A 25,518-nucleotide genomic window follows, 5' to 3' on the forward strand; every position below is an offset into this window, starting at 1 on the left:
CTTCCACATAAAAGCACAAATAGTTCAAAAGCTCTTCTGCCCGGGAAAGGAAGTTAGTCTGGAAACCACAAATGTTTATGGAAGAATCTATTCCAAGCAGAGAGCTTCAAATTGCTGATATCTTGATAAATAAACTCCAAAATTAGTGTACTGTCCAAAAAAGGAATAATCAATGTTAAAGCATTTTGTGGTATCCCGGACTTAGGGCTGTCCAAAAACGAGAAGATAGCGTCTGCCTCAGAGAAGTTACAGCCTGAAGTGGGAGACACAGCGCCTTTTCCTTTACTGCCTTCTCCTCTCTGATGGGATCACTAAGGAAGCAAGAAATCAGAAGTTCATGACTGGCTCTGGAAAGTGCTAGCTGCCGCCTACCCTCACTATCCCATTCTAAAGATGAAATCTGAGAAGTGGGTGACATGCCTGGCACCCCACTACTTCAACGTGTCAATCCTATGCTGTGTTTTCAGTTAGAGAGAATGTTTTTATTTTTTCCTAAATGTGGGCTCTACATTACCTATACCCTGCATAGCTAGGAATCATGAGCCATGGCCAGGATCTAAGAGATAAAGGGCCATGCACACTATGTGCTTTCATATCCCTGCCTCCGTATGAGAACAAGAACCTTCTGAAGAGGACTGAAGAAGCCAGAGCCAAGGGTCAGTCACTTCAGTCAACAAAAGAAATAAATTAAAGGGCTGCACTCCCCCTTGGCCACCGCATTTTTCTTATAAGACTGAATACAATTAGGGCTTCAAAATAAGCATGCTAAAGGCTCGAGTGAACTCAGACCCAGGAAAGGTAACCGGTACATATTTCTTCCATGGAAGAACAAGACAAAAGTCAACCAGTTTAGACAGCCCAAGCAATACCGCCAACAAAAGGAAAACACTTCTCCCTTCATTCAAAAGATCCAATGACTGATGCTCGTGATTGCTAACTCCATGTAATATTCCAGTGCTCCAAGTCCGTGGCCTCCTCAACTGTTAAGGCTGCTCCATAGATTGGGTTCTTATTGGTCCAGAGAGTTAATGTAAGAAGCCAGAATATTATGATCCCATGGAGTTCAACTAATGGAATTTTGTAGTTAGACTAGACCATGAATTATTTTTTTCTTTTTTTAATGAATTCATTCATGTTACATTTCAATAGTTATCCCATCCCTTGTATCCTCCCATTCCTCCCTCCCTCCCATTTCCCTCTATTTTTCTCCCCTATGACTGTGACTGAGGGGGATCTCCTCCCCCTGTATATGCTCATAGGGTGTCAAGTCTCTTCTTGGTAGCCTGCTATCCTTCCTCTGAGTGCCACTAGGCCTCCCCTTCCAGGGGACGTGGTCAAATATGGGGCACCAGAGTTCATGTGAAAGTCATACCCCACTCTCCACTCAACTGTGGAGAATGTCCTGTCCATTGGCTAGATCTGGGTAGGGGTTCAAAGTTTACTGCACAAATTGTCCTTGGCTGGTACCATAGTTTGAGCAGGACCCCTAGGCCCAGACCTGCCTATCATAATGTTCTTCTTGTAGGTTTCTAGGACCCTCTGGATCCTTCTATTTCCCCATTCTCCCATACTTCTCTCACCTAAAGTCCCAATAAGAAATCCTCCCCTCTGTCCCACTTTCTTGATAAGTGAAGACTTTCGCCATGAATTAATCAATCTAGATGAGTATATGAAAGCTTCAGAGAGAGAGAAAAAAAGATTAGAACTTAAGAAATAAAATACTGACACAGCCAGGGCCCAAGTGTCCCGAAACCTAGCACAAGGATCTTCCTATGACCACTTGTGTCTCCTGGAGGACAGGCAGCTAATGCAAAGTCTGGAAACAATCTCTGGCTTTTGCAGAGTCACAGTGGCCTTAAATGGGCAAAGACATAAGAAGAGAAGAACCCATGGTCCCTGTTCAACAGCTGTTACTAAGGTTTTTATCAAAGGAAAGGTACCCAGGGCAACCTGAAAAATTCTGAATACAGAAAAGAAAACCAGAAGCAGGGAAGCAGAGTGCAGAACACCTACCATCCAAATACCTGGAGCTGAATATATATAGCCAGAATAGTATATTTGGGTGGGGAGGCATTAGAGAATCAAAAATATAATAAGCTGATACAAGTATATCAATTTAATTTGTAACCAACTTCATATACAATTACACCAGACTTCAGATATTTTAATAAAACTGAATTCAATATAACACAAAAATTACTTCTTTATTCGCCAACAATGGTGGACTTTGGTCAGACCTGGTGGACATCCTGGGTAGGCTACCCTTGGCCTACAATCAAGCTTCTGCAGATGGGTCTCTTTAGTCCCTTTTCACAGTTATGAGGTCCTAAGCCATGCCCCGGAAGAACAGGATGCCACAGGCAGGGTCTGCTGACTTAGGATGTGACTGACTCCTACTGGGAGGCAGCCAGGCTAGGCCTGGAGCAGTGCTCATGCCTGCAACTGCTGAGACCAGGAATCAAACTTAATTGTGCCTGTCCACTCTCCTGTCAGATAATTATGGAAGTAGCCTATTTAATGTTCAACTTCTATTTCACAATTCAATATCTTGCTACTAAAATTTGTTTCCTCTTTACAAAACAAATAAAAGGAAAAAAAGAGTTTCTTTTGTAAGATCAGGCTGAAAAACCTCAGCTTACCTGCCATCTGAGGAGAGCCAGGAATGACCACTAAACTCATCTTTAGTGACAAGTGAGACCCAAGCAACTTACTGTCACATGCTAATGTGTCAACTGACAATCTCTGGCTGTGTTTTACATGGGCACTTAATGGTCCCATCACTTTTAATCTTTTGAAAATGCTCGGCTTTATTATCTCTACAGTAAAGTTAATTCAAATTCAAGAAAGGTCAAATTCAAAGTCACGACACGAAACACACCTGCTTCCCAATGTCAAAATGTCAGAAATTGCAGGACAACATCAAGCATCAACTCATTCCTTACGTTACTTCCTAACTTCCTAGCCCTTTCTTTCTCTCGGGAACTTCTGAGGTGGCGCAGAGAAAGCCTCATGGCCTAAGTCTGACTCACAGCAATAGACACTTGTTGGCTCCTGGAGGAGGAAGAGCCCCTTATATTGAGGACATTAACTAGTGTCCATGAATGCTTTCAAAAAATAAAATAAAATAAAATAAAATAAAACCCAAGAAAGTCTGAGGTAGGGAGGTAAGACTAGATTTGAGAGACGTTGGCGAGAAAGTTTGGGGTGAATATGATCAAATACATCATACAAAATCCCCAAGGAATTAATAGTTTTTTACAGTAGTTTTCCTAAATTATTTAAACTGGGAAACAGATACTGTCCTCTAAAATTATGGTATAGAAAAGCACAAGAAATGTACAAGTAAAACGATAGCCACCATATCCTCCCCCCATGCTAAAGGGTCTTTAGTCTACCCTCTGCTTTTCGACATGGCGAACTAAGAGATAAAAAGTAAGTGCCAGTCTTGGCAGTCAGTGCCAGAATGGGACCAACACGTGATCTTATAACGTCCCTTACTTAAACCAGGACCTAAAGGTGGCTTATATGAGAACACTCTAGGCATAGAAAGCACAGAGCAGGGCCCTCCCTTGAGTCCAAGTTCCGAGCCATCACTGACATGCATGTAGGGATAGGACAAAAACCTCCTCAAGGGGATGAGCCTAAGTCTAAGGACACCAGATAGCTACACGACACTTCCCCTGCTTCTCCAACACGGCAAGGAATGTTCAGTCTGCTAGGTCGGATGAGAATTAGCCACAGTCTTAACATCCCACAGAGCACTGTGCACTAGCACTTTCACATGCATTATTTTATTCCAGGCGTTCCATTCTGCAAGTAAAAAGGCTGAGAGCCAGCGTCACCTTGGCCAAGGCCACAGATGGTAAACAGTAAGGCTGGAAGTTGAGCACAGTCCTGCAATTCCACGCTCAGTGGAACAGTTCTACATTCTCCCCACCCAGTGGTGCTGACGACTCTAAGCCAAACACAACAGCAGACCGAAGGGCTGACTGAACCCCACCCTCAGACCAGCTAAGCAATGACCAAAGCCCGTGCTGGAACACGGAGCTTCAAGCCTGAGGTTTTTGGGCCCTGACTCTCTTCTGAGAACTCAGGGCTGGTCAGATGACCTACAGCAGGATGGGCAGAGCTGTATCTGTCAAGTACATTGGGCTCCGGGTGACATGACCCAGCTGTGCAGGCAGCTCCCTGCAAGGACACTCCCAAACATTCCAAACCCTGTGGAACTACAAGGGGGAACTTAACTGTACAAAGACCTAGCAAATCTGACAGAACATTCTAGGCTAAATTTGTACTTTTACACCAGGAAGATAGTTTTGAATAAAATTCCCCCCCCCAAAAAAAAAATTAATAGACTCTGCCTCCTAAGGATACACTGGGAACTGTCAATAAAAGCTCCTGTGGGGAAACAAATACAGATTTCAATTTGATTTTTTTTTTTACCACTGGCCCTGTATTGTTTTCCATCAAATTTTTGAAGACTAGATTAAAATCAAACCTAAAAGATATAGGAATCATAATCTACACTAAACTACTACCAAGGTAAAAAGAAAGGCTGACATTAGTGACATAAACTAGTAACACAAGACAATTATTATTGTTGCCATTATAGACCCAGGGTCTCAGGCATCCCCAGTTGGCTTCAAAGCTGTTACGTAGCCAAGACTGGCCTGGAACTCCTGATTCTCCCACCTGTAATTCCCAAGTCTGCGATTACAGGTGTGCACCCCGTGCTCAGCTCAGGAAAAGTATTTTAATCAAAAGTTTTAGAACCACAGTCTAGACGTAAGACCTTTCCAAATCAACTACAGGATAGAAAAGACTGACTTAGAAATTATAATTAAACTTCCCTTGATTATAACACAAGAAACAGAAGTAAAAATATATTTAGTACTTACTCTGTGCAAACCGTTTCCACACATTTTGCTTAGCCTCAATAATTAAAAAGCTATCATCCACAATAACAGACAAAAAGAAGTGGCAGCTGTGCATTGTTCATACTGCTGTGTATCTGCCAGCCCTTGGAGCTGGGAGATCCGAAAGGCCAAAGCTAGAGCTACAGATAAGCCTATAAAAACAGTCACCACTGCAGGGCAGAGGGACCTGCCTGTAGGGAGAGTACACAGGAACGGGGCCTGCGTTCCGACAGTCCTTTCTACCCCACGCCTCATGTGCAGCCCATGCCTGTATTCCTGTTCCCCGCATCCAAACACGCTAAAACTGGCATGGCATCCCAGGCCGGAAACCAGAAAAGTTTTCACAAGTACTGATGGATTTACGCTTGGCTGCTCCCACCCTTCCTCTGTTGATCCGCTGTGCACCGGGAGGGAGGCTGCATCAGAGAAAAGACTGGATAGAGGTTGGAGACCAGAAGGGCTACCTGCAGAGCCCCGCATAGGCTGAGGACACGAGCTCTTGCAGTTTACTCATGTGTTCCCTAACAAAGTCTTCCAGAGCACCTGACGTGAGGAAGCACAACTTAAGCAACAATCATAGCCCAAGTTAACATTTACTGGGCTTTTCCTCGTACAGACAAACTATGGTGAGTGCTTTCCCACACTGCACCTTAGTCTTTACAATAGCCACCCCTCAGGGAAAGAAACCATTCTCATCCCGACTTAACACATGGAGAAGCTGAGCATCCGGGGTGCTTAAGCACTTCTGAGAAGCCGGACCCTATGAACTACAGGGATAATTTAAAATGCCGGGCCTGTGACTGCTAACTACTGTACTATGCCTCTCATAAACATGTTTAGTGCCACTTTCTATCCCATAAATTCTCTCTGTCTGTACTTTATTATGAGGTGAGGGAAAAAAAACACATAGGTAAAAGAGGTCAAAACTTTATACTGACTGACCAATAAAACAAATGGCATTGTAAAGTATTATAAATAGGAACTTAAGAAAAAAAAAAGTCGGTGATCAAGTCAGGAAATGCCACTGTGAAAAATACATACAAACAAGCCTGTTAAGTAAGCATCTAATTACCCTGAGAATTTGGGGGGCTCGTGCTCCCAGGTTTTGGGCGAGCCATCTAATGCAAGAATCCAAAGATGGATTATCAGTGTGCCACATTCACTCACGCCCTGTGTACTCTTTGGTGTCACTCTGGTCCCTTATATGTCTGTATCTGTTAAACATGGCAGCAGACCTACACCGCAGAGCTGCAACATATTTCTTCCTTAGATGACTGGGTCACATCTGATGTAGCAAACCTGTCCCTGAGTTGTAAGAGGAATCTTTTTTCCATATGAACTACAAAACTTCCTTTACAGAGCGGTGGCACAATAAAATCAGAATGGCATGCTTGGGAAACAGAAGAGACCACTACGTGACCAAGCTCAAACTGATGGCCTTCTGCTGCTAGAAAATTCACCAGGTTTCTAAAGATGCACTCACAGTCTACGAGCACCAAGCTGTGGGTAATCGTCTCAGACAGCAGCGTGGCCCTGCCAAGGGAACTCCTCCAAGTGCCAGAGCACTAAACTACAGGAAGTGCCCTCATTTCTGTCAGCCTGACAAAAATTTTTTAAAAAGCATTTTTTTTCCTCTCCAACACTGCCCTACAATGCTTTATATTTGAAATTAAATGTTTTCAAACCCAATGAAGTTTCTGAAGCTACGTTTATAGATGATCCAGACTGTCTCAGACAGGGACCAGACAAAGACACTCAAACCAAATCTCTGTTACCTGTGTCAGCAAACCGTCTGCCCCGTGAATCTGTCCGGGATGAGGAGACAGCCCAGTCCCATCTGCTCAGCAAACTTTCTCCATCTCCTGCAAGCGCTCTCTTTAGCATACTTCTGAAGCCACCGCGTCTGTGCGTGTGCACACTGCTAAACACTGACTCCACTGTGACATTCTCCCAGAATGCCACTGTATCCCTTGGCGGGTGGGGGGGTGCTGCCTGTGGGATAAGGACTTGAAAGAAGTTGAAGGAGTCCTGCCTTCTCTTCCCAGCCTTCCTCCTAAACAGGCAGCTTCCCTCCAAGAGACCTGCTTCAAAAGTCCAGACCCAGTGAAGTCACACATGACCTCACAAACCTCCCACTTAACCCTTTAAAAGCCAGGGGAGAGCTAGTAACAGGGAGGAACAGCACATGTCTTAGCATAATTGGAGTGGTTGCTTTTTAAGAGGGGGGAACGTTCGTCCAACACCATTCTAAAATAAGTTACTTGAGCTCCGTCTTTTTTTAAGAGCACCAGGGTTTTTACAAGTCCTATGTTTAAAAGACAGAGTTTCCAATAGTTCACGTAGCCTGACTGAACTAAGCCTACAAAACAGATTTACTTCATTTATTTGGCAAAGAGTTAAAGGATATATATGTGTTTCAGTGGCTGGTGATTTTATGTTTTCATTCTGACTGTGTTTCTGCTTTTCCCGCAATCACACTGTGAAAATATTTATTGTCCTTTTGTTCAAATTCCACTTTAGTCAGGCAGACGTGAACAGGCCACCCTCACAGCTGTCAGACAAGGGCAACAACTGCCACCACAGCATCTGGGGACAAGAGTAATTGAGCAATCTGATCCAGACCCAGCCTCCAGACTCAACTAATGGATACCAGACTCTCTCTACCAGAGCTCCTAAAGGGAACTGGATTGAATTGACTGCAATGCTTCCTTTGCCTATCTGTCCTTCAACCTGGGCCATTTTGTATGGGTGGGAAGAGGAAGAACTAGGAGTGACCTTATAAACAGAAACACATACAATTTCATGCACTCGAAAATGAAGTATGCACTTTCATGAGTGGCTCATCAAAAAAACTATTACACTTTCGACACATCAATTTTCATTCCTAAATATGTACCTAGGCCTAGAAAAAGATTCCCATGTTTACACAGGAAGCTGTGTCTTATGTAAAAATAAGTGCACATCTCATGCTGTTAGAGATAACAAAAATACTACCATAATAAAATAGGAACATAATTATAGTGCATTCATATAATGACTGCTCTATAGCAATTAACTGATACACTAGGGCTTTAAAGTAAATAAACGGATTTCCAATGTTGAGGGGGCAAAAACAATGACACCACAGAGTTGACATCTATATACAGTCTGAACATAATGTCCATGGCCATGTGTCCAATAGGAATGATAAACATCAATACAGCAGTTGCCCTGCCCCAGAGAGGAAAAGAGGTGAGAGGTGGTCCTGAACCTGCAGTCCAGGTGTGATGCTTTCAAACCACAGGCTTATAATTTCTGTGTTGTTTGGCATGTCTACAATGGTGCCTACTTGGAACCAGATGTGTAATGGTTACACGGTCCAAGTAAAGCCGTTCCCATTCAGGATGGAGAATAGGAGGAAAGGAGACTTCATTCCAAATTGGCACTGGCCAAAATCCTGGTAGCTGCTGCCGACTCTACCAAAATCTGTGTCTGTGTCTGTCTGTCTGTCTGTCTCTTGTGTCCTCTCAGTCCTTTCTATCTTTCCCACACTGTCTCATGCCTCAACATCCACTTCCACACATCAGCCTTCTTCAAAGCTCACCTTAAAAAGCAACACTTCCAGGACAGTGTCTGTGACCTCACATTGCACCTACCCTGACCTGGGGGCCTCAGCATGGTACTAAAGTTATCCTTAAAACCTGAGAAGAGTTTCTCCTTAAGGTCTTCAGTAAAAAAAAAAAACACTAGTGTCCACTGGATCAGAGATTGATTCTCTGAGGCCCCAAATTAAGGCCTGAGCGCTTTATATCTTAATAGGTGAGATGGACCAGGACTGAAGTATAATGTTATGAGAAATCCTAAAAGACCCAAGTGATTGCCAAGTGAAATGTACTTCTAAGACTTTGTTTTGCAGTATAATTAATTCATTCAGTGCTTCCTCCACTCTCTGTGTAGATCTGAGGTTAAGAGAGCATTTAAAAGACAGTAGGGCATCTGTTAGTTCTACATATAGAAAATGCAATTAAATCCACATTTATCACCCTGCACAAAACTCAAGTCCAAGTGGATCAAAGACCTCAACATAAAACCAGACACACTGAACGTATTTGAAGAAAAAGTGGGGAAGAACCTTGAACTCATTGGCACAGGAGACAACTTCCTAAACAGAAAACCAAGAGCTCAGGCTCTAAGACCAAAAATTAATAAATATGAAACTCATGAAACTCAAAAGCTTCTGTAAGGCAAAGGACACTGTAAACAGAATAAAAAGGCAGCCTACAGATTGGGAAAAGATCTTCACCAACTCTACATCCAACAGAGGATTAACATCCAAAATATATAAAGAACTCAAAAATTAAACACCAACAAACAAAATAACCCAATTTAAAAATGTGGCATAGAGCTAAACAGAGAATCCTCGACAGAGGAATCTCAAATGGCGAAGAAGCATTTAAATATATGTGCAGCGCCCTTAGTCATGAGGGAAATGCAAATCAAAATGACTCTGATAGCCCATCTTACACCTGTCAGAATGATTAAGATAAAAAAAACTCAAGTGACAGCACATAAACACTCCTCCACTGCTGCTGGGAGTACAAACTTATACAACCATTTTGGAAACCAATCTATCACTTTCTCGGAAAACTGGGAATAGCTCCACCTCAAAACCCAGCTATAACACTCCTGGGCACATACCCAAATAATGGTTCCACCATACAAGAATATTTGCTCAACTATGTTCTTAGCAGCTTTATTCATAATCGCGAGAATCTGGAAACAACCCAGTTGTCCCTCAACAGAAGAATGGATAAAGAAACTGTGGTACATTTACACAATGGAATACTACTCAGCCATTAAAAAAACAAGGAAATCATGACATTTGCAGACAGACAAATGGATGGAACTAGAAAATACCATTCTGAGTGTATTAACCCAGACCCAGAAAGGCACCCATGGTATGTACTCACTTACAAGCAGATTATAGTATATCCTGAGTACAGGACAAAATACACTACAATTCACGGACCCGAAGAAATAAGTAACATGGAGGTCCCAAGGGAGGATGCTTAAACCTCCCAGAGAAGAGGAAGCAGAATAGACAGAGGTTGTGGTTGAAGAGAAGGAACAGGTAGGAGAGGGAACACAGAGAGAGAGAGGGGTGGAGATCAGACTTGGGGAGAGAGGAGGCAGGAGGACAGAAGGTCGGCCGAGAAAAGAGAAACTGTGGATGGGAGCATTGCTGTGACAAGCTGGAGACCTAAGTCAGAACAGGCCTCTGGGAGGATATGAGGGGGGCTATATCTAAGACTCCTAGTAGCAGTGACTATGGACACTGAAGGGGACACCATCAAGCTGGACAAGACTCCTAGTGGAGGGAGAAGAACTCCAACCCACCCACAAAAACTTTGATCCCAAACTTACCCTGACTACAAGATGTGCAGGGATAAAGACAGAGCAGAGAGAGCAGAGATTGAGGGAATGTCCAACCAATGCCTGGCCCAGCAAAGACCCGCCCCATGGAAGAGAGCCAACCCCTGACAGAGTAATGATACTCTGCTAAGCCTGCAGATGGAAGCCTATCAGAGTTGTCCTCTGAGAGGCTCCACCCAGGAGCAGTTTAAAAGGGATGCTGAGAATCACAGGCAAACATTAGGCGAAGCATAGGGAGTCTAGTGGAAAACTGGGGGAGAAGGAATAACAGGACCCAGAGGCAACAAGAGCTCCACAAGAAAACCAACAGAGCTAACTAACTAGGGCCCATAGTGGCCTGTTGAGTCTGAAGCACCAACCAAGGATCATGCAGAGACTGGACCTAGGTCGTCTGCTATCGACGTTTTTGGTTTGTATGTAAACATGTTTTTGTTTTAATCCCAGGTGTGGGATATGGGGGCTGCTCCAGTTTGTCCACAGCTGATGGCTGCTTCCTGAAACAGCATTTGATGCTTGGCAGCTGTGAACTACCTCGTGTGGGGGTACGGTTTTAGTCAGTAGGGGATAAAAGCCAGCCCCGAAGAGAGACTGGGGGTTCCAAGAAAGAAGAAGGCTGCTGTTGCTTCTCCCCTGCTGCTCCTGGTTGCTGTCGATATACTTTGAGAGAGAAGGTTGGAGATGTCCTGAAATGATTAGACTTGCCCCCAAGGAACCTGAGGACCCGGAACAGCAGGAAGCAGCTAAGGAAAACTAACCTCCCTCTCTCCACTAACATTCTCTCTCTCCTACCTGGTGTTGGGGTGCTGGAAGGGACTGGGGTGGAGTAGGGAGAAAGAGATTTAAGGAACTCAAAATAAAAATAATGTTTTAAAAGGACGCCAACAGTCGTCTACACAGTTGTAGCCAATGGGCCGCTCAGGCTTCATGTGGGTCCGCTCTTAAGGACAGTGGGGGCTGCCTCTGACATGGACTCTGCTGCCTCCTTTTCTACCACTTCGTCCTGATCAGCTAGCTGTCTTGCCTGACCACAGGCAAAGAGGAGGAACTCAATCCTGATGTGGCTTGCTGACAGGGGGTGGGTGGGTGGGTAGGGGGACTCCCCTTTTCTGAGGAATAGGGTAGGCGGGAAGGGAAGGCAAACTGGGAAGAGAGGAAACAGGGGGCTCTGAAGGGGATGTAAAGTGAATAAAGAAGTTAATTTTAAAAAGGCAATAAGACATCTATTATATAATATTTTTCAGACCATAAGAAGCACCCAGTTTTTAGAGCAGTAAAATGAGAAAAAAATATTCTTGAGCCGCACAGAAGACATTGTAGATGCCCAATGGACAGCAATCGGACCATAAGCTACACCCTAATTTTACTCCCGCTTTTGGGGGGAAATGTATCTTATGGCGCGAAAAATACAGTAACTCTTTACCTCCAAGTAATCCGAGGCTCTTAGAAGTATTATTACACATATACAATTTATTAAGTCCATCTTACCATATCCATTCACATGGAATAGTTTTGAGGACATTGTAAAGATAAATCAAACACTATTATTACTGACAATATAAATTTTTTGAGGACTCACAACATTTTAGTAAACTGACGAGTCATACCATATAGGTAAGATGTTATCTCAAATAAGAAAAAAAAATAGGAATAAAATGTGAACTTAAAAATCCACATACTTTACCATTAAACACAGCAGTTAGTTTTCCACCACTGTGGAAACAAAACTGCCTGAGACAATTTGAAAAGGGGAAAGATTTCCTTGGGATCACAGTTCCACAGGCTTCGGTCTAGTCTGTTGGTCCCACTCACTGCTTTAGGTCAGCAGCAAGGCAAGACCTCATGATACACAGGAGTGCATGAAGTCAGACAAAACTGCTTACCTCATGCAGGCTGAAGGATGGAGGGCTGGAGGCCTAACATTCCCCTCAAGGGCATGCCCTCCCTCTCGTGACCTCACTTCTTTCAGCTAGGCTAAGCTCTCAAAGGTCCACACATCTCCCAATAGCACCACAGGCTAAGGGACCACGCTCTGGAAGACACTCACGAGCCAAATTGTAGCATTACGTTTTCCTACCTGGAGAGGAAGGCAGTCCCTATGTGTGTAGAAGGAGATTAGCTCCATTGTACAATACCAGGTATACAAAAGCTCACTTGTATGTTCAGAGTCAGAACACTCAAGTTTCCTCAGCATGTAGGGAAGATTCTGCCCATTACTGTAATAGACCTGCAAGGACTTCACGCTGTTCAATTCTGTACTCTGCCTTTAACCGGGTTCCCACGAGTTCTTCTTACATTTCAGAAGGCTTTAAAATCCCACTGAAATGCAAATGCAACTAAGTGGGCCCAGAGTGAGGTCTGAAACACACTAAACTGATGTCTATGCTGCTGGTCTGAGGCCCCCGCTAGGAGTGGCAGGAGGCTGGACAGCCTAGGTTTCATTCACATCACAGTCCCCTGGCGTGGGATCAATGTCCAGGTGCCATCCTAGAATGAAAACAGCCCAGAATCCAGAAATTGAGAGTAATGCCCAGACTTCTAATGTGCCCTCAGTTTTGAGAACTGTTAATTCTATAACTGTACAGCTCAAAGATGTTTTATGGCTCAGTAAGTCCAAATGTGCGCGCGCGCGCGTGTGTGTGTGTGTGTGTGCATGTGCGTGTGTGTGTGTGTGCATGTGCGTGTGTGTGTGTGCGTGTGTGTGTGTGTGTGTGTGTGTGTGCACGCGTGCACATGTGTGTGTGTGCCTGTGCGTGTGTGTGTGCACGTGTGCATGTGTGCGTGTGTGTGTGTTGTTATGTGTAATATGTATGGGGCCACACCAGATGTCAGTTTTTTAGGCTGGTTCTCTCTTCCCGTCTTTGCGTGGGTTTCAGGGAATTAATTCAGATATTCAGATCACCAGCTTTGCACAGCAAGCACCTTAACCCACTGGGTCAGCTCACCAGGCCCCAGAGAACTATTTCTTCAAAGGAAGTATGTGTCATTTCCCTCCCTCATCCAAGATGGGGCAGTAAGGGACCTCTGCTGAGAGACTGTCATCACTTCCCATGACAGCTAAATATTGCACTGACAGGGCCTGGCCTAGCCATCCCCAGAGAAGCATCCTCCTGCAGCAGATGGGATGAGAGGCCTTGGAACACTTTGCCGGAAGCAGGTTCTCTAAAACAAATCCCTCCCCTCAGGGCTCAGGAAACCCTGAGGAAGAGGAGGAAGAAGTGTTTTGCTCATGGAAGACTCTGAAAAGCATGGAGTCTTCATCCCGCCTGAGAGAGAGGAGTTCCTACTCTATCTTTTTAAAGTATCTCTGCCTCGGACAAGTCCCTTTGTCAGTATGAAGATGTGCCTAAGCCCTATCTGGAGAGGGCACAGCTGATCTCCAAGTATCCGGTGAGTGCTAGGAAGCATCTCTGAAGGAAGGAATTATATAAATTACTTCTTCTGTCTTTAAAGTGACAGCCTAAGACTCTGCTGATGCGTGCTTCCCTTCAGCTGAAAGTGCGCGCGGACATCTTCTTACTTAGTCATGGACTCCAAATATCATGTGAATGTCTTAAACCATTGCTACTGGAGGTGGGGTGGGTGTGAGGGTGGGGGGTGGGGGTGAGGTAGGCGTGGGGGTGGGCGTGGGGGTGGTGGATGGTTTAATATTGTTTAAGCCACCTGTTGGCACTACTCCTTAGTCCATTGTGTTTCTGTGTCAGCACTAATGGATGGATAATCCGCTCTCTGCAGATCAGTGAAAGACATGTAGTAACTGGCCTGCCTTAGCTTTCTTTGGGAAGCTAAGTAATCCTGGATTAGCATTGTGACACCTATTAGATTAGATTAGGATTAAAACTTTCTACCACTGAACAATAACAAAAATCTTGCACTCCTGTATAGATGGATAAAAGAGATTGCTATAGTATCTCAGCCACGTGAAGTGTGAACCATTCAAGTTTTTTTTTTTACTTAAAGCCACATGCTCCTTGTCATACATAGCTCCTATCTCCAATGTTTGAAGTTATATTTGTTATAAGATCATTCATGGAACCAACGTGTCACCTGTCCTCACACCAAGCCCTTATGAATTACATTTTGTACAAAAAAAAATTAGTAGGATCCACAGTGGACACCCAGGTTCTCCTATGTACAACAACCATCCTTACCTTCCCCTCTCCCTTGAAAAGAGTGCATCACTGAGAGTGTGATTCCAATGTCTCTCCGGGGACCTTCAGCCCCACAGTCCACCAGCTCTCCACGAACGGCTGACCACTGTACTTCACAAAGAACATGTTTAAAGCAGAACTTGCCAGGTGACTCCTCCAAACCCCAGTACTGTCCTTAACTCCTTGTGACAGCTTCTGGGTTCAGCAAGTTAACCATGCTTGAAGTCTAAAGTCAGTTTGACCCAACCTCATCTGTCCCATATATTTAACACTGACCCAATCTTTGAATTTTTTTTCCTTTACCAAGATTTTTCTTATCTATTTCCCAATTATTCTCTAGACAATTAATCACTCAGACCATTGTGTGAACCATGAACGGATTAAAACTAGCACTCAGCAAATCCATGTACCAAAAATACACTGGTTGCTAAGGATATTTTTACTTTTACCAATAAGGAATCAATTTCCACAAGTGAAAAGAGCTGCCCAAGATGAAGTCGCCCATAGTGCCCACGTTTATGACCCCACCAACTCCTGCAGTGAATGGTGCTTTGTGTAGGAAACTGATGTCACAGGAAGCCTCTGAGAGCTCAGGGCTGGAGAGTTGGTGCTGACAGCTCAGAGGCTGAAGGCAGTGCTGAGGGGTGGCTTGTTGACTCTTCCTGCTACTCTTACTATGGGGATTTCAGTTACTTATCTTTTACTAAGCCTCTGACACTAGTAGCCACTTGTTTGTCCTTCCCACCCCACCCCACCCCCAGCTTCATCACATTTGTTACTTCTTCCATTATAATAGTTACTATTCTTTCTATTTTCTACTTGGGAGAGATTCCTTTTTTTTTTTTTTAAACAGTTATAGGCCTGCTAAATAACTAAAGTAAGATTCAAAATTAGGTTTGACTGTGAGGTCTACAGGAGCACAGGCGTGCGGACTCACACGCACGCACACACACATACACACGTTACACACACACACACACACACACTTACACACCACACACACACACACATACCTTACACACACACATACACACCTTACACACACACGCACACGCACACATACACACCTTACACACACACACACACACACACACACACACACGAGCAGGAACTCTCAAGTGAAAAAAAAAAACCAAACTATATAATTTCACCACTAAAACCACTTCATAAAGGAGAAAAATGAGAACCTCCTTTTCTGCAGAAAAATACTTAGACTATAAAACACTGTAAGATATTACTTGGAGCCTCATCCACCCACTAGGAAACCAGGAGGCAGCAGAGTGCCCTAACCCTAATGACAGAAGAAAAGGCCAGAGTTCTCCGAGCCTCTAGAGACACTTAATAAAACCAAAATGTTACTCTATCGCCAGCTAAACTAAAACCGCTGTGCATATGAAAATGCTTTTTACCTTTTAAGTTGGGGTGCTAGAAAAATTTCTTAAATTACACTTTAACCAATTTCTTTATCACTGCTATTTCAAGTTACTTCTTCTCCAGCAGAAAGGCACTAAGGAGGAAAAAAAAAGGCAAAACATTCCCTTTGAGAGGAAAGAGGAGGAAGGGCAAGAGGAAGGCAGAAAACCACAAATACCAACTTCAGGGTAGGAACAGCAAAGCACTTCCCTCAGGCATATCAGCCGCTCACAGATAGAATTCACCTCTTCTGCCGAACTTCTATCCTGAGAGAAAAATCTAAGAAGCTGAGATATAAAACGTATTTTTTTCCCACACTGCAAAGCATATTTTAACGGCAGTTCCTTACAGTTAAGAGACCCAGAAAAGAAGTTCCTGACATATTCCTGCACTTGCTATCTCTCTTTGCCTCTGTCCAAACCCTGCTCAACAGACATGGACAGTATTCACCATGACTCCCAGGGACAGTAACATTTGTGGCTTGCAGTCTTTGGGTCAGACAGAACTTACTGGTTGGAGCTGTAGTCATCGGCTGATAGGCCTGCGAGAGAGAAACACCCAGACACAAAGGAACCCATGGGGACATGTGTGACAGTAAGTCTCTAATTATCCTTTCTAATTCTGGAGCCATGTGACTGGACTTCACACAGCACTGCTGAACCCTGGGGGCCTGAGGCTCACAAGCTGGACCACTAAGGGAGGAGATGCTGCTCTTTGCTCCTTCATTAAAATATTGCATTACATAGCAGGGCGAGGTAAGCTATTTCCTGCTGACACGCAGCAAGCTCCCTGGCCAGCTGACAGGTCAGAGCATCCCAGAAGAATTTAACCATTCCTGTTCAGTTGGGATCCAGGGTCTCAGCAAACTTCGTTATTTCTATATAATGCTTTAAAGTACACATAGAAAAATAAGTACTCAAACAGTGAATCTTCCCAACTAAATATTGAAAATGAGAGATCAGGGGAATTTTCTTCTTTGACGTGTGTGGGAGAGCAGCAGAGAGATGCCAGCTCCTCCCGGCTACCAAAACTCAGCAGAACACTGAAAGAGGAAAGGAGTTTTTGCAACTCTGACCACTCCAAAACAATTACACACACACACACACACACACACACACACACACACACACACACACACACCAAAGAACAAGAAAAACAGTAGCAAGCAGTTCAGCATTTAGAACCAAGTTCTCAAAAATGGTCAAATTCAGACCCTCTCTGTATAGAGAAGAGAATATAATTATTATAATTATGTAATTATATGAAAGACCTGGAAACACAGGACAGTGAAAATACTTGTCCAGGAGTTAAGCAACTTGAAGGCAGGCACAGGATATGTCACTACCAAGTCACATGGCTTTGAGTAATTCTACCAAACTAGGGCACTGGTTTTCTACTTGTGTTGTTGTTGTTGTTATAAATAATGCTGTACAGCTTTGTCTGCCCATAACCTTGAGACCACCAAACAAAATGCCCCATCAAGGTGGTCTATCCTAACCACTGGCAGTGCACATGGAAGGGAGGAATCACCTGGTCAGGAGCCCAGCAGAAGACTCACCTGAAAGATGCCTCTTTTCTGCACTGGGATGTTTATTTGTTTGTTTGTTTGTTTCTTTGTTGCTTTAGGCAGGTGACACAACTGAAATTTGACCTCAAGACAACCCAACAGACACCACTATCTAAGCTGGCACGTAAAACACTAGGAGCTACTTCAGTATTCTAACGACTTAACTCTGTCCGTACTAAGGATTGGGGACTGGGCTGGCTCGTTTAATGTCTATCTGACACAAGCTAGAGTTGTCTCAAAGAAGAGAATCTCAACCGAGAAGATGCCTCTGTGAGATCTGGCAGTCGGACATTTTCTTGCTTAGAGACTGGTGGGAGAGGACCCAGCCCATTGCGGGTGGTGTCATCGCCGAGCTCTGGAAGGAAGCCGCTGAGCAGACCATGAAGGGCAAGCCAGCAAGCAGCATCAGCTCCTGCCTCCAGGGTTCCTGGCCTGCTTCGGTTCCCACCCCCTCACTGTGGATGATGAACTGCGAGTGAAATAAACCCTTGCTTCCCCACATTGCTTTTAGTCACGGCGTTTCATCACAGCTGTGGTAACACTCATTAAGACAGTGCCGGTGCTGCCAAGTGATGATACTTCTTCCTCTGTGTCTGGTCGCGGAAGTAGAAATGACTCAGCCTTTCACCCAGCCTTTTCTGTGCTGCCCACTGGCTCTAGTCTCCAACCCTCACTGACACAATTTCCCTGTGGCTTCTGTGGTAGAATGTCAGCACCCAGACCCGCCTTAGTTAGCTCTTGATTTTCTCTATAGCATAAACAACTTCTATAGATTGCCAGAAAGTTGGGAAGTACATTGATTTTTTTTACATACAGGTTCTACGGCATTTTACCAAAATTTGCAGTCACAGGAGATGATAATAAAACAAACAAACAAACAAACAAACAAAAACCCCTAAAATAGCACTCCCTGTTGAGAGACAGACACTTTCTCCAGAGACGCTTCGGAAACACTCTGCTCACAGGCACACTCCTGTTCTAGAAATGCTTGTTCTCAAGGGTCACCTTTCCTTGGGGGCACTCTTCTCTCAGTGACACATCCTTGGAAACATCCTTCTCTCAGGGGTGCCCAGGGCACCCCTCTTTATGATACAGGAAGCCTGAACATGGACTTAGCAGCCAGACCCTGTGCAAGGTGCTCTCAGCTATATGAACCCTTTAGTTGCCATAGCTGTACACAGAGCACCATTATCCCTATTTTTTTAAAGATTTATTTATTATTATGTATACAGTGCTCTGCTTGCATGTACTCCTGCAAGCCAGAAGAGGGCGCCATACCAGATTACAGATGGTTATGAGCCACCATGTGGTTGCTGGGAATTGAACTCAGGACCTTTGGAAGAGCAGCCAGTACTCTTAACCACTGAGCCATCTCTCCAGCCCCCATTATCCCTATTTTGAAAGCAAAATTTAAACCAGGTTTCAGCGGGAATACACATATCAGACCGAAACCTTGCGCTTTTGAGACCTTGTGTGCCTTTCGTTATCTTACTGTGAAACAAGTCAACTGCTACCCATTTCATAGGGAAACATGGCTATGGTATTGAAATGCTCTGGTTCTGAATTTGTCCCTCCAAAGGACCATAGAATTATGCTGGTGATAGAAAATTCCAACACAGGGAGGGCTGTTGGGAGAGACAGCTTTACTTCTCTCCACCAGCACCTCCAGATACGTATACAGAAAACACGTATCACAGCTAAATTCCTAACACATACAGGGTTTATCAGTCCCTTCCGGCTGAGGCGCTAAGTGGCAGGCAGATGAACTAAGGATGCAGGCAAGAACAGGTGACATGATGGGTACCCGTAAGTAGCACCAGGTGGCGGCTGTGGGTCGTGTACCCTGCCTAAGTTGTCATTTAGCCTCAAGCTGGATGCCAATGGTAAAAACAGGAACACACCCTGCCGATGCTCTTCCTTACAGCATCAGCCACTGTCTACAGCCCGCAGCGTCGGAGCAAGCAACTGCTCGTCACAATTACGTGCTCGGCATCCATTCGTGTTTAGCAATCCAGGAAATGCCCTCAGCTTGCCAGTTTGACGAACCACTAGAGTAGGTGTTCTGTCAAATCCCAAACGTCCACTTACTCGCATCATTCGCTTACTCATGCAGAAACTAGCCAGACTCATTCAAAATATACCCTACGCTCAGATTCCCCAAAGAAAGGAAACTACAAAAGAAAACAAACAAACAAACAAACAAAAAACCCACAACGATGGAAGCAATGAGAAGGGCACTGCTACCTTCCCCAGAAGGCAATCTCTTGAGGGCCTTTGGCGTAGACAGAGTTGGCAGGATCATGCAGGCCGTTGCTGACCCCCATCACTATCGTGCCGTCTGCTGACACGCTCAGGATGTCCTGGTGTCCTCCCACAGAGGCCCTGTCCAAGAACTGACCACCCTCTTTGATGCGCTGCTGTATCATCGGCGTGAGCGGCATTTCAAAGCTGAAGTAGCTGTCAGGCTCTGAGTACAGTGTTTCCAATGACTCTGCGCTGTAGTACAAGGACGTGTTGTCCAAAATGGTTTCAAATTGGCTGCTGTACACATCAGTGGAGTCCTCCGTATAGCCAGGCCCCAGGGTATCGTCGTCTCCTCCCCTGAGGGGCTCCTCTTGCTCGAGAAACCTGGAAAATTAGCAAAAGCAATAATTTTCAATATTAAGTTAATTTTTTTTTCTTTTCAATTTCTGGCCTTCAACCAACCATGTAAAAAAAAAATTGTGTTGTATGAATGTAACTTCTGTTCACCCAACTTGTAGCTTCTTAACATAGTTAGGAAGAAGAATATGAAACCTCCTTAGGCTACCATATTCTCTTTAGGCTGTTTTGTGGGTGTGAGTGTTTTGTCTGAGTGTGTGTACTGACACATGCATTCCGGGATCCAACAGCAGTTAGAAGAGGGCATCCGATCCGCTGAAGCTGGAGTTCGGGATGGTGGAGAGCCTCTATGTGACTGCCGGGAACTGAAGCCAGGTCCTCTGCAGGAACAACAAGTGCTCCTAACTACTAAGCTAAATCCACAAGCCCAGGCTAAAATATTCTTAATATACATGTTACTAATGTATAGACAATTTATTAAATGTTCAAACTAGTTTCCTACATCTTTTATGGCGTGTATTTGAATACTAAATTTTCTTTTCAATGAGCCATATCTAGGTCGCACAACTACCATCACTAATTTTAAGAGCAGCGCATAAATAGCATGTAAACTTGATACAGGAAGTGATCAGTAAAAACGCACTGAACTTTCTCTGGATAGTAATACTTTTCTGGTTTAAGACCAGAAGCTCCACAGAGGACCCCGTCAGAATCCAGCGGCTGCCCTCTGCTGACGTAAAGTGGAACTGCAGAGACTCCCAGTTCACAGCTGGGGAGTAATAGGTGACTGTTTCTCTGGGATCTCTCTGTTCTTTATAGCTGCCTTTAGTCTTTGGGTGGGGTTAGCGTCTACTGAGCTCTCCCACCCTCGCCCGTGTCCACAGTAGCGTGTCTACTGTGGCCTTGTTGGCCTTGTTCAGCTCATGTTTCTTTTCCTGAGATTGCATGGGTGTAGTCTGACATTCCTAGCAACTAGTTAGCCGATACGATATGGTCAACCCTGAAAACAAACAGACAGGTAACATTATACAGACTGAGCAGGTTGTAGTCATGTATTTAGGAATATATGTATATATTCCATATATGTATGTAATATATGTGTATGTCACAGCAACTAATGAAAAAAAGAGGCCATGAATTTCAAAAACAGAAAGGAAGGGTAAATGGAGAGTTTGGAGCTGGTAAAGGTAAGAGGGAAATTATTATCTTAGAAAAGTAAAAGAATTGTTTAAAGCTAATAAATACAGCAATTGTAAAGACGGCCAAAACCACAAAAGGCCAAATACAACTTAAACATTAATATAAAGGAGTGGGGCACACAGCTGAGAAGAGTTAACATCCAGCATGGTCTCTGAATTGTAAAACGTGCATTCAGATACCTTAGCTAAGTCAGCGGGCAGAGCAGGAGATCAATAGTTAGGAAGCATGCAACTGCATGGCTGCTGTGTTGACTACTTGCTATGTAACTTCAGATGATTTAACCTCTCTGAACCTCTGGTTCCTATAAATATGAATAAAACAGAAGTAGGAAGTATCTATTAAACGTCTCATAAATAATTCCTAGGTATTACCAGAATCCACACTCAACAGTATGACTCCCTTTGCGGGATTAACTTACTGTCATTCCACTGTGTACCAAATAATTTTCTGGACTTCTACTTCTTAAAGGCCTTTTGTTCGTCTCAAAACAAAAGTCCTGTATAAACGTCATTGCCCATTTTCTGTCTAGCTAACTCCCTCAGCTCTCAAGTCTCTCCTAACTAACATGCTTACAGAAAGGTCTGTGGAAGCCACCACCCGAATAAGCCGCCTTCTTTCCATTCAGCTTTTCCATTCCAGTAGAGTGCTGTTCTCTTCCTTCACAGTACCTAGAGGGTGTTTATGCGGTCAACTGGGGGGTTGTTGTTGTTGCTGTTGCTGCTGCTGATGATGTTTGGTTGGTTTGGTTTTTTTGTTTTTGTCTTTCTGAGACTAGCATTATTCACTAAATTAGTGTCACTTCAAGTTACATACCTGCTACATGTTTCTTTTTTCTTATTTATGTATTTATGTATGTATGTATTTATTTATTTATTTACTTGACATCCCTATGGCATCACCCTCCCTCCTTTCCTCCTGGTCCAGGGGGAAACAGGGAACAGGGTGGGAGAATGTGATCGATTTGATTTGTATATTTAGCAGTAAAGTCCACAGACCCTGGATCTCATGTATTTTCCCCATTCTTTCATGTCAAGCGCCTAACTGGGTGTGGAACACAATAAGCAACCTGAAATCACTTATAGACAAAAAAGGAAGGGAAGGAAAGCGAATGGGAGCAGCGAATTACTAGTCTAACTAGCAGTGAAAGTGTACATTTCAGAGTGATGTAAAGACAAAGCCATGTGATATATATCAAAGCTAGAGATTTTGTGATCCTGAGAGTCGCCCAAAAGGAGCCTCATCTTTAATGTATCAACTTTTAAGGAAAACATATTCTCTCTCTCTCTCTCTCTCTCTCTCTCTCTCTCTCTCTCTCTCTCTCTCTCTCTCTTTCTCTCTCTCTCTCTCTCTTTCTCTCTCTCTGTCACACACACACACACACACACACACACACACACACACACACACACTCCTCCAGTCTTGATAGATATTTTGTACCATATAAACCAGTGGTTCTCAACTTACCTAATGCCATGACCCTTTAACAGAGTACTTAATGTTGTGACCAGCAACCATAAAAGTACTTTCATTACTACCTCACAACTGTAATTTCGCTACTTTTATTAATCATAATGAAAATATATGTTTTCCTATGGTCTTAGGCAACCCCTGTGAAAGGGTCATCCAAGCTCCAGGCTGAGAAGCACTGAGGATAAACTGTAACATGTGTGATGAGGAATGACGGAAGAGGGCTAACATTCAAAAATACAGCAGTGCAGGTTACAACAAATGACTTGTCAAAAACAACGGTCAGACCTGACCAGAGGGACTTAAGAAAGAGAGCTGTGTCATCCGTATAACCAAGCTCTAACGGGGCATGGATGTCAGAAATGCTGAGGAAGGCCAGAAAAGATCAAGAAATGCCAAGCTTACTTACGCAGGCCATGCGTCAGAACACATGCCACTTGTGAAAAGAAGAGATTTACTTGTGAATATCATGGAGCAAATGAACAGAGTCCGGTCTACCTCCGACCTTCTGAGATGTCCTTTCATGCCACAGAAAGCATCATGGGCCAAATCTCTATGTCCGTACATAGAGCTACACTAGAGGCTGGATGCAGGCTGCACTGCAGCCACTGTGTGCACCCACAGGAAGGCCCAGATGGGCTGTACTGACTACCTAAGCCATGTCAGTAGAATTAGTCTTTTGGGGCTGGAGAGATGGCTCAGAGGGTAAGAGCACTGTCAGCTCTCCCAGAGGTCCTGAGTTCAATTCCCAGCAACCACATGGTGGTTCACAGCCATCTGGCCTGCAGGTGTACATGCATTTTAAAACAAAAAAACAAAAAAACAAAAACATTGTATATGTAATAAACAAATAAATCTTTAAAAAAAAAGAATTAGTCTTTTGTGTCAAAACCACATTTGCACAGCTGAGTGCTCACAGTGTCTTCAGTGCTGCTCTTCTGGTCCTTGCGTAACAGTCAACTTTATTACATGACCACTTTTCTGTCTTACAAACTTGTAACGTGAGAAGAGCCTAGATTACCATAATTTCTCTTCCATTCTATGACAATAAGGACACTAAGTATGGGCAGCCCTCCCATTTGTGCACAGTGATAAACTGCCACTGGCATGAGGCCAAAGACTATGATTCCTAAATATGTCATTCCTATACGTACATACTTGTTACAATCACTGCATACCAGCCACAGTAAGGGATCTAATAATCATAACAAATGGAACAACACGAACAATACACTATAATCAAAGTTATGTACAGCGTGGGTTATTTACTTCCAGGCTGCTTCATTTAGCGTTTTTGAACATCACGGTCGACTCCAGGTAAATGGAATAAATACAGCAAGGAGAACTGACTTGGCAAGGTGGGGCTCCGGAACTGTGCAGTGGGTCCCCACATCCAGCACAGGCACTGATTTCCTGCAACGTGTTCCCGGCATCACCCACTGCATGACAAGTCCCGCGCTCACCTTTCTTTGTCGCCCTGTGTATCCAGGTTCTCCTCAAGGTGCTCTTTGCTTTCTCGCAGGAAGACTTCATCCTCTCCACTGTCACCGACGGGCACAGGGGACAAGGTCCCTAGGCTTGTGCCAGACCTTGCCGAAGGAGCTTTCCAGGTTCCATCCCAAACGCTCCCTGTTAAGTGAACGGAATTGCTACACAAAGCATCACCTGGGCTGCAATGGCTTGTACCTTTGGCAAACTCTTTGCTCCCGTGAGGGGCTGTCCTTTCTGGTGATGTCTCAAGGCCTACAGGATGCTGGGTCTCCTCTGCCTCCTCTCCGGCCCACATGATCTCTACTCCTTGAAACTCTACATGTTTGACCCGGCCTTGGCGCCCCATGAAGCCACTCCGATCACACCCTCTAGGGTGCTCTCTTCCAACGTCAGACCTCTGATCTTTCAAAACACCAAGTCTGTCCACAGGGTTATGGCTCCCTGCTGAGCTCGAGGACACAGGACTTGCTGGCCCCTGCACACGGAGAGGTCCTTGCCTCCTGTAACTCCTTATCTGGGACAGCTGTGTCTCAGCCTCTTCAGGCAAGAGTTCAGACAGATCCTCCCGGATGTGCAAAGAGAAATTCTCCTCCGTTGGTACTTCCACTGAAAGAGGTATATCTGGTGATTTTCCTGGGCCGACAGGGAATGTTCTATGGGCTCTTTGTGGCTTGTGGCTGGCAGTGCTCCTCCCTTTATCCACCTGCTGAACTGAAAAATTAGCATCTTTCTCCAGTACCTTTGTAGGCTGAAATGTTCCTGAAGCTATTCTGGCTTCTGTAGCTTTCAAGGCAGAAATTAAAGAGTCAATGGGTTGTAAACTTTGTTCCTGAGGGTGACACTGAGGGGCATCATTTGGTCCTTCTGTAATACTGTTGAACGCGGAGTCCTGTCCAGCAGGAAGGTGGACCGCCTGCTGCCCTGGCAAGCGGCATGGCAGAGACTCTACATCAAAGTCTAATGAGCCTCTTAGGCCATCTCCTCCTTCTTCCATGGTCCCATATTCTGGAAACTCGTTTGTGACGGTCGGTGGGAGTAAAGTGCTTCCTCCATGATCACCTGAGAACGGGACAGAACGGAAGCATGGCATCAGGGTCTAGTACGTAATAGTAAGTATTGGACATACTACGTTCCCAAAATGTGTATTCTATTATTTCATTCCCCTCAGCCATTAACACACACACTGCTTATAACCTTGCAGTGACCCCTTCTATTCAGCCTACAATACATCAACACAGAAGTTTCCACACAGGAAGAGGTAGTCTCATGACTCACACCATATTTAAACCTACCTCTCATGAAG

General features: G+C 44.3%; 1 protein-coding gene across 8 annotated transcripts in view; it reads right to left on the reverse strand.

Moving 5' to 3' along the window:
- PSD3 (pleckstrin and Sec7 domain containing 3) overlaps positions 1–25,518 on the reverse strand; it is a 541,746-nt gene that overhangs the window by 249,942 nt on the left and 266,286 nt on the right. For 7 of the 8 annotated variants that reach the window (XM_084758401.1, XM_084758398.1, XM_084758403.1 and 4 more), the window contains 2 exons: positions 24,188–25,274; positions 19,701–20,084 (listed from right to left, as the gene is read on the reverse strand). In XM_084758401.1, the coding sequence (XP_084614527.1) occupies positions 19,701–20,084; positions 24,188–25,274 (1,471 nt within the window). Of the gene's footprint in view, positions 1–6,691; positions 7,004–19,700; positions 20,085–24,187; positions 25,275–25,518 lie in introns of those variants that run through there. The other variant, XM_084758408.1, reaches the window with a different exon arrangement.

Source organism: Acomys minous (genome assembly GCF_964271855.1).
Source record: "Acomys minous genome assembly, chromosome: 15".
In the NCBI taxonomy this organism is placed as follows: Eukaryota; Metazoa; Chordata; class Mammalia; order Rodentia; family Muridae; genus Acomys; species Acomys minous.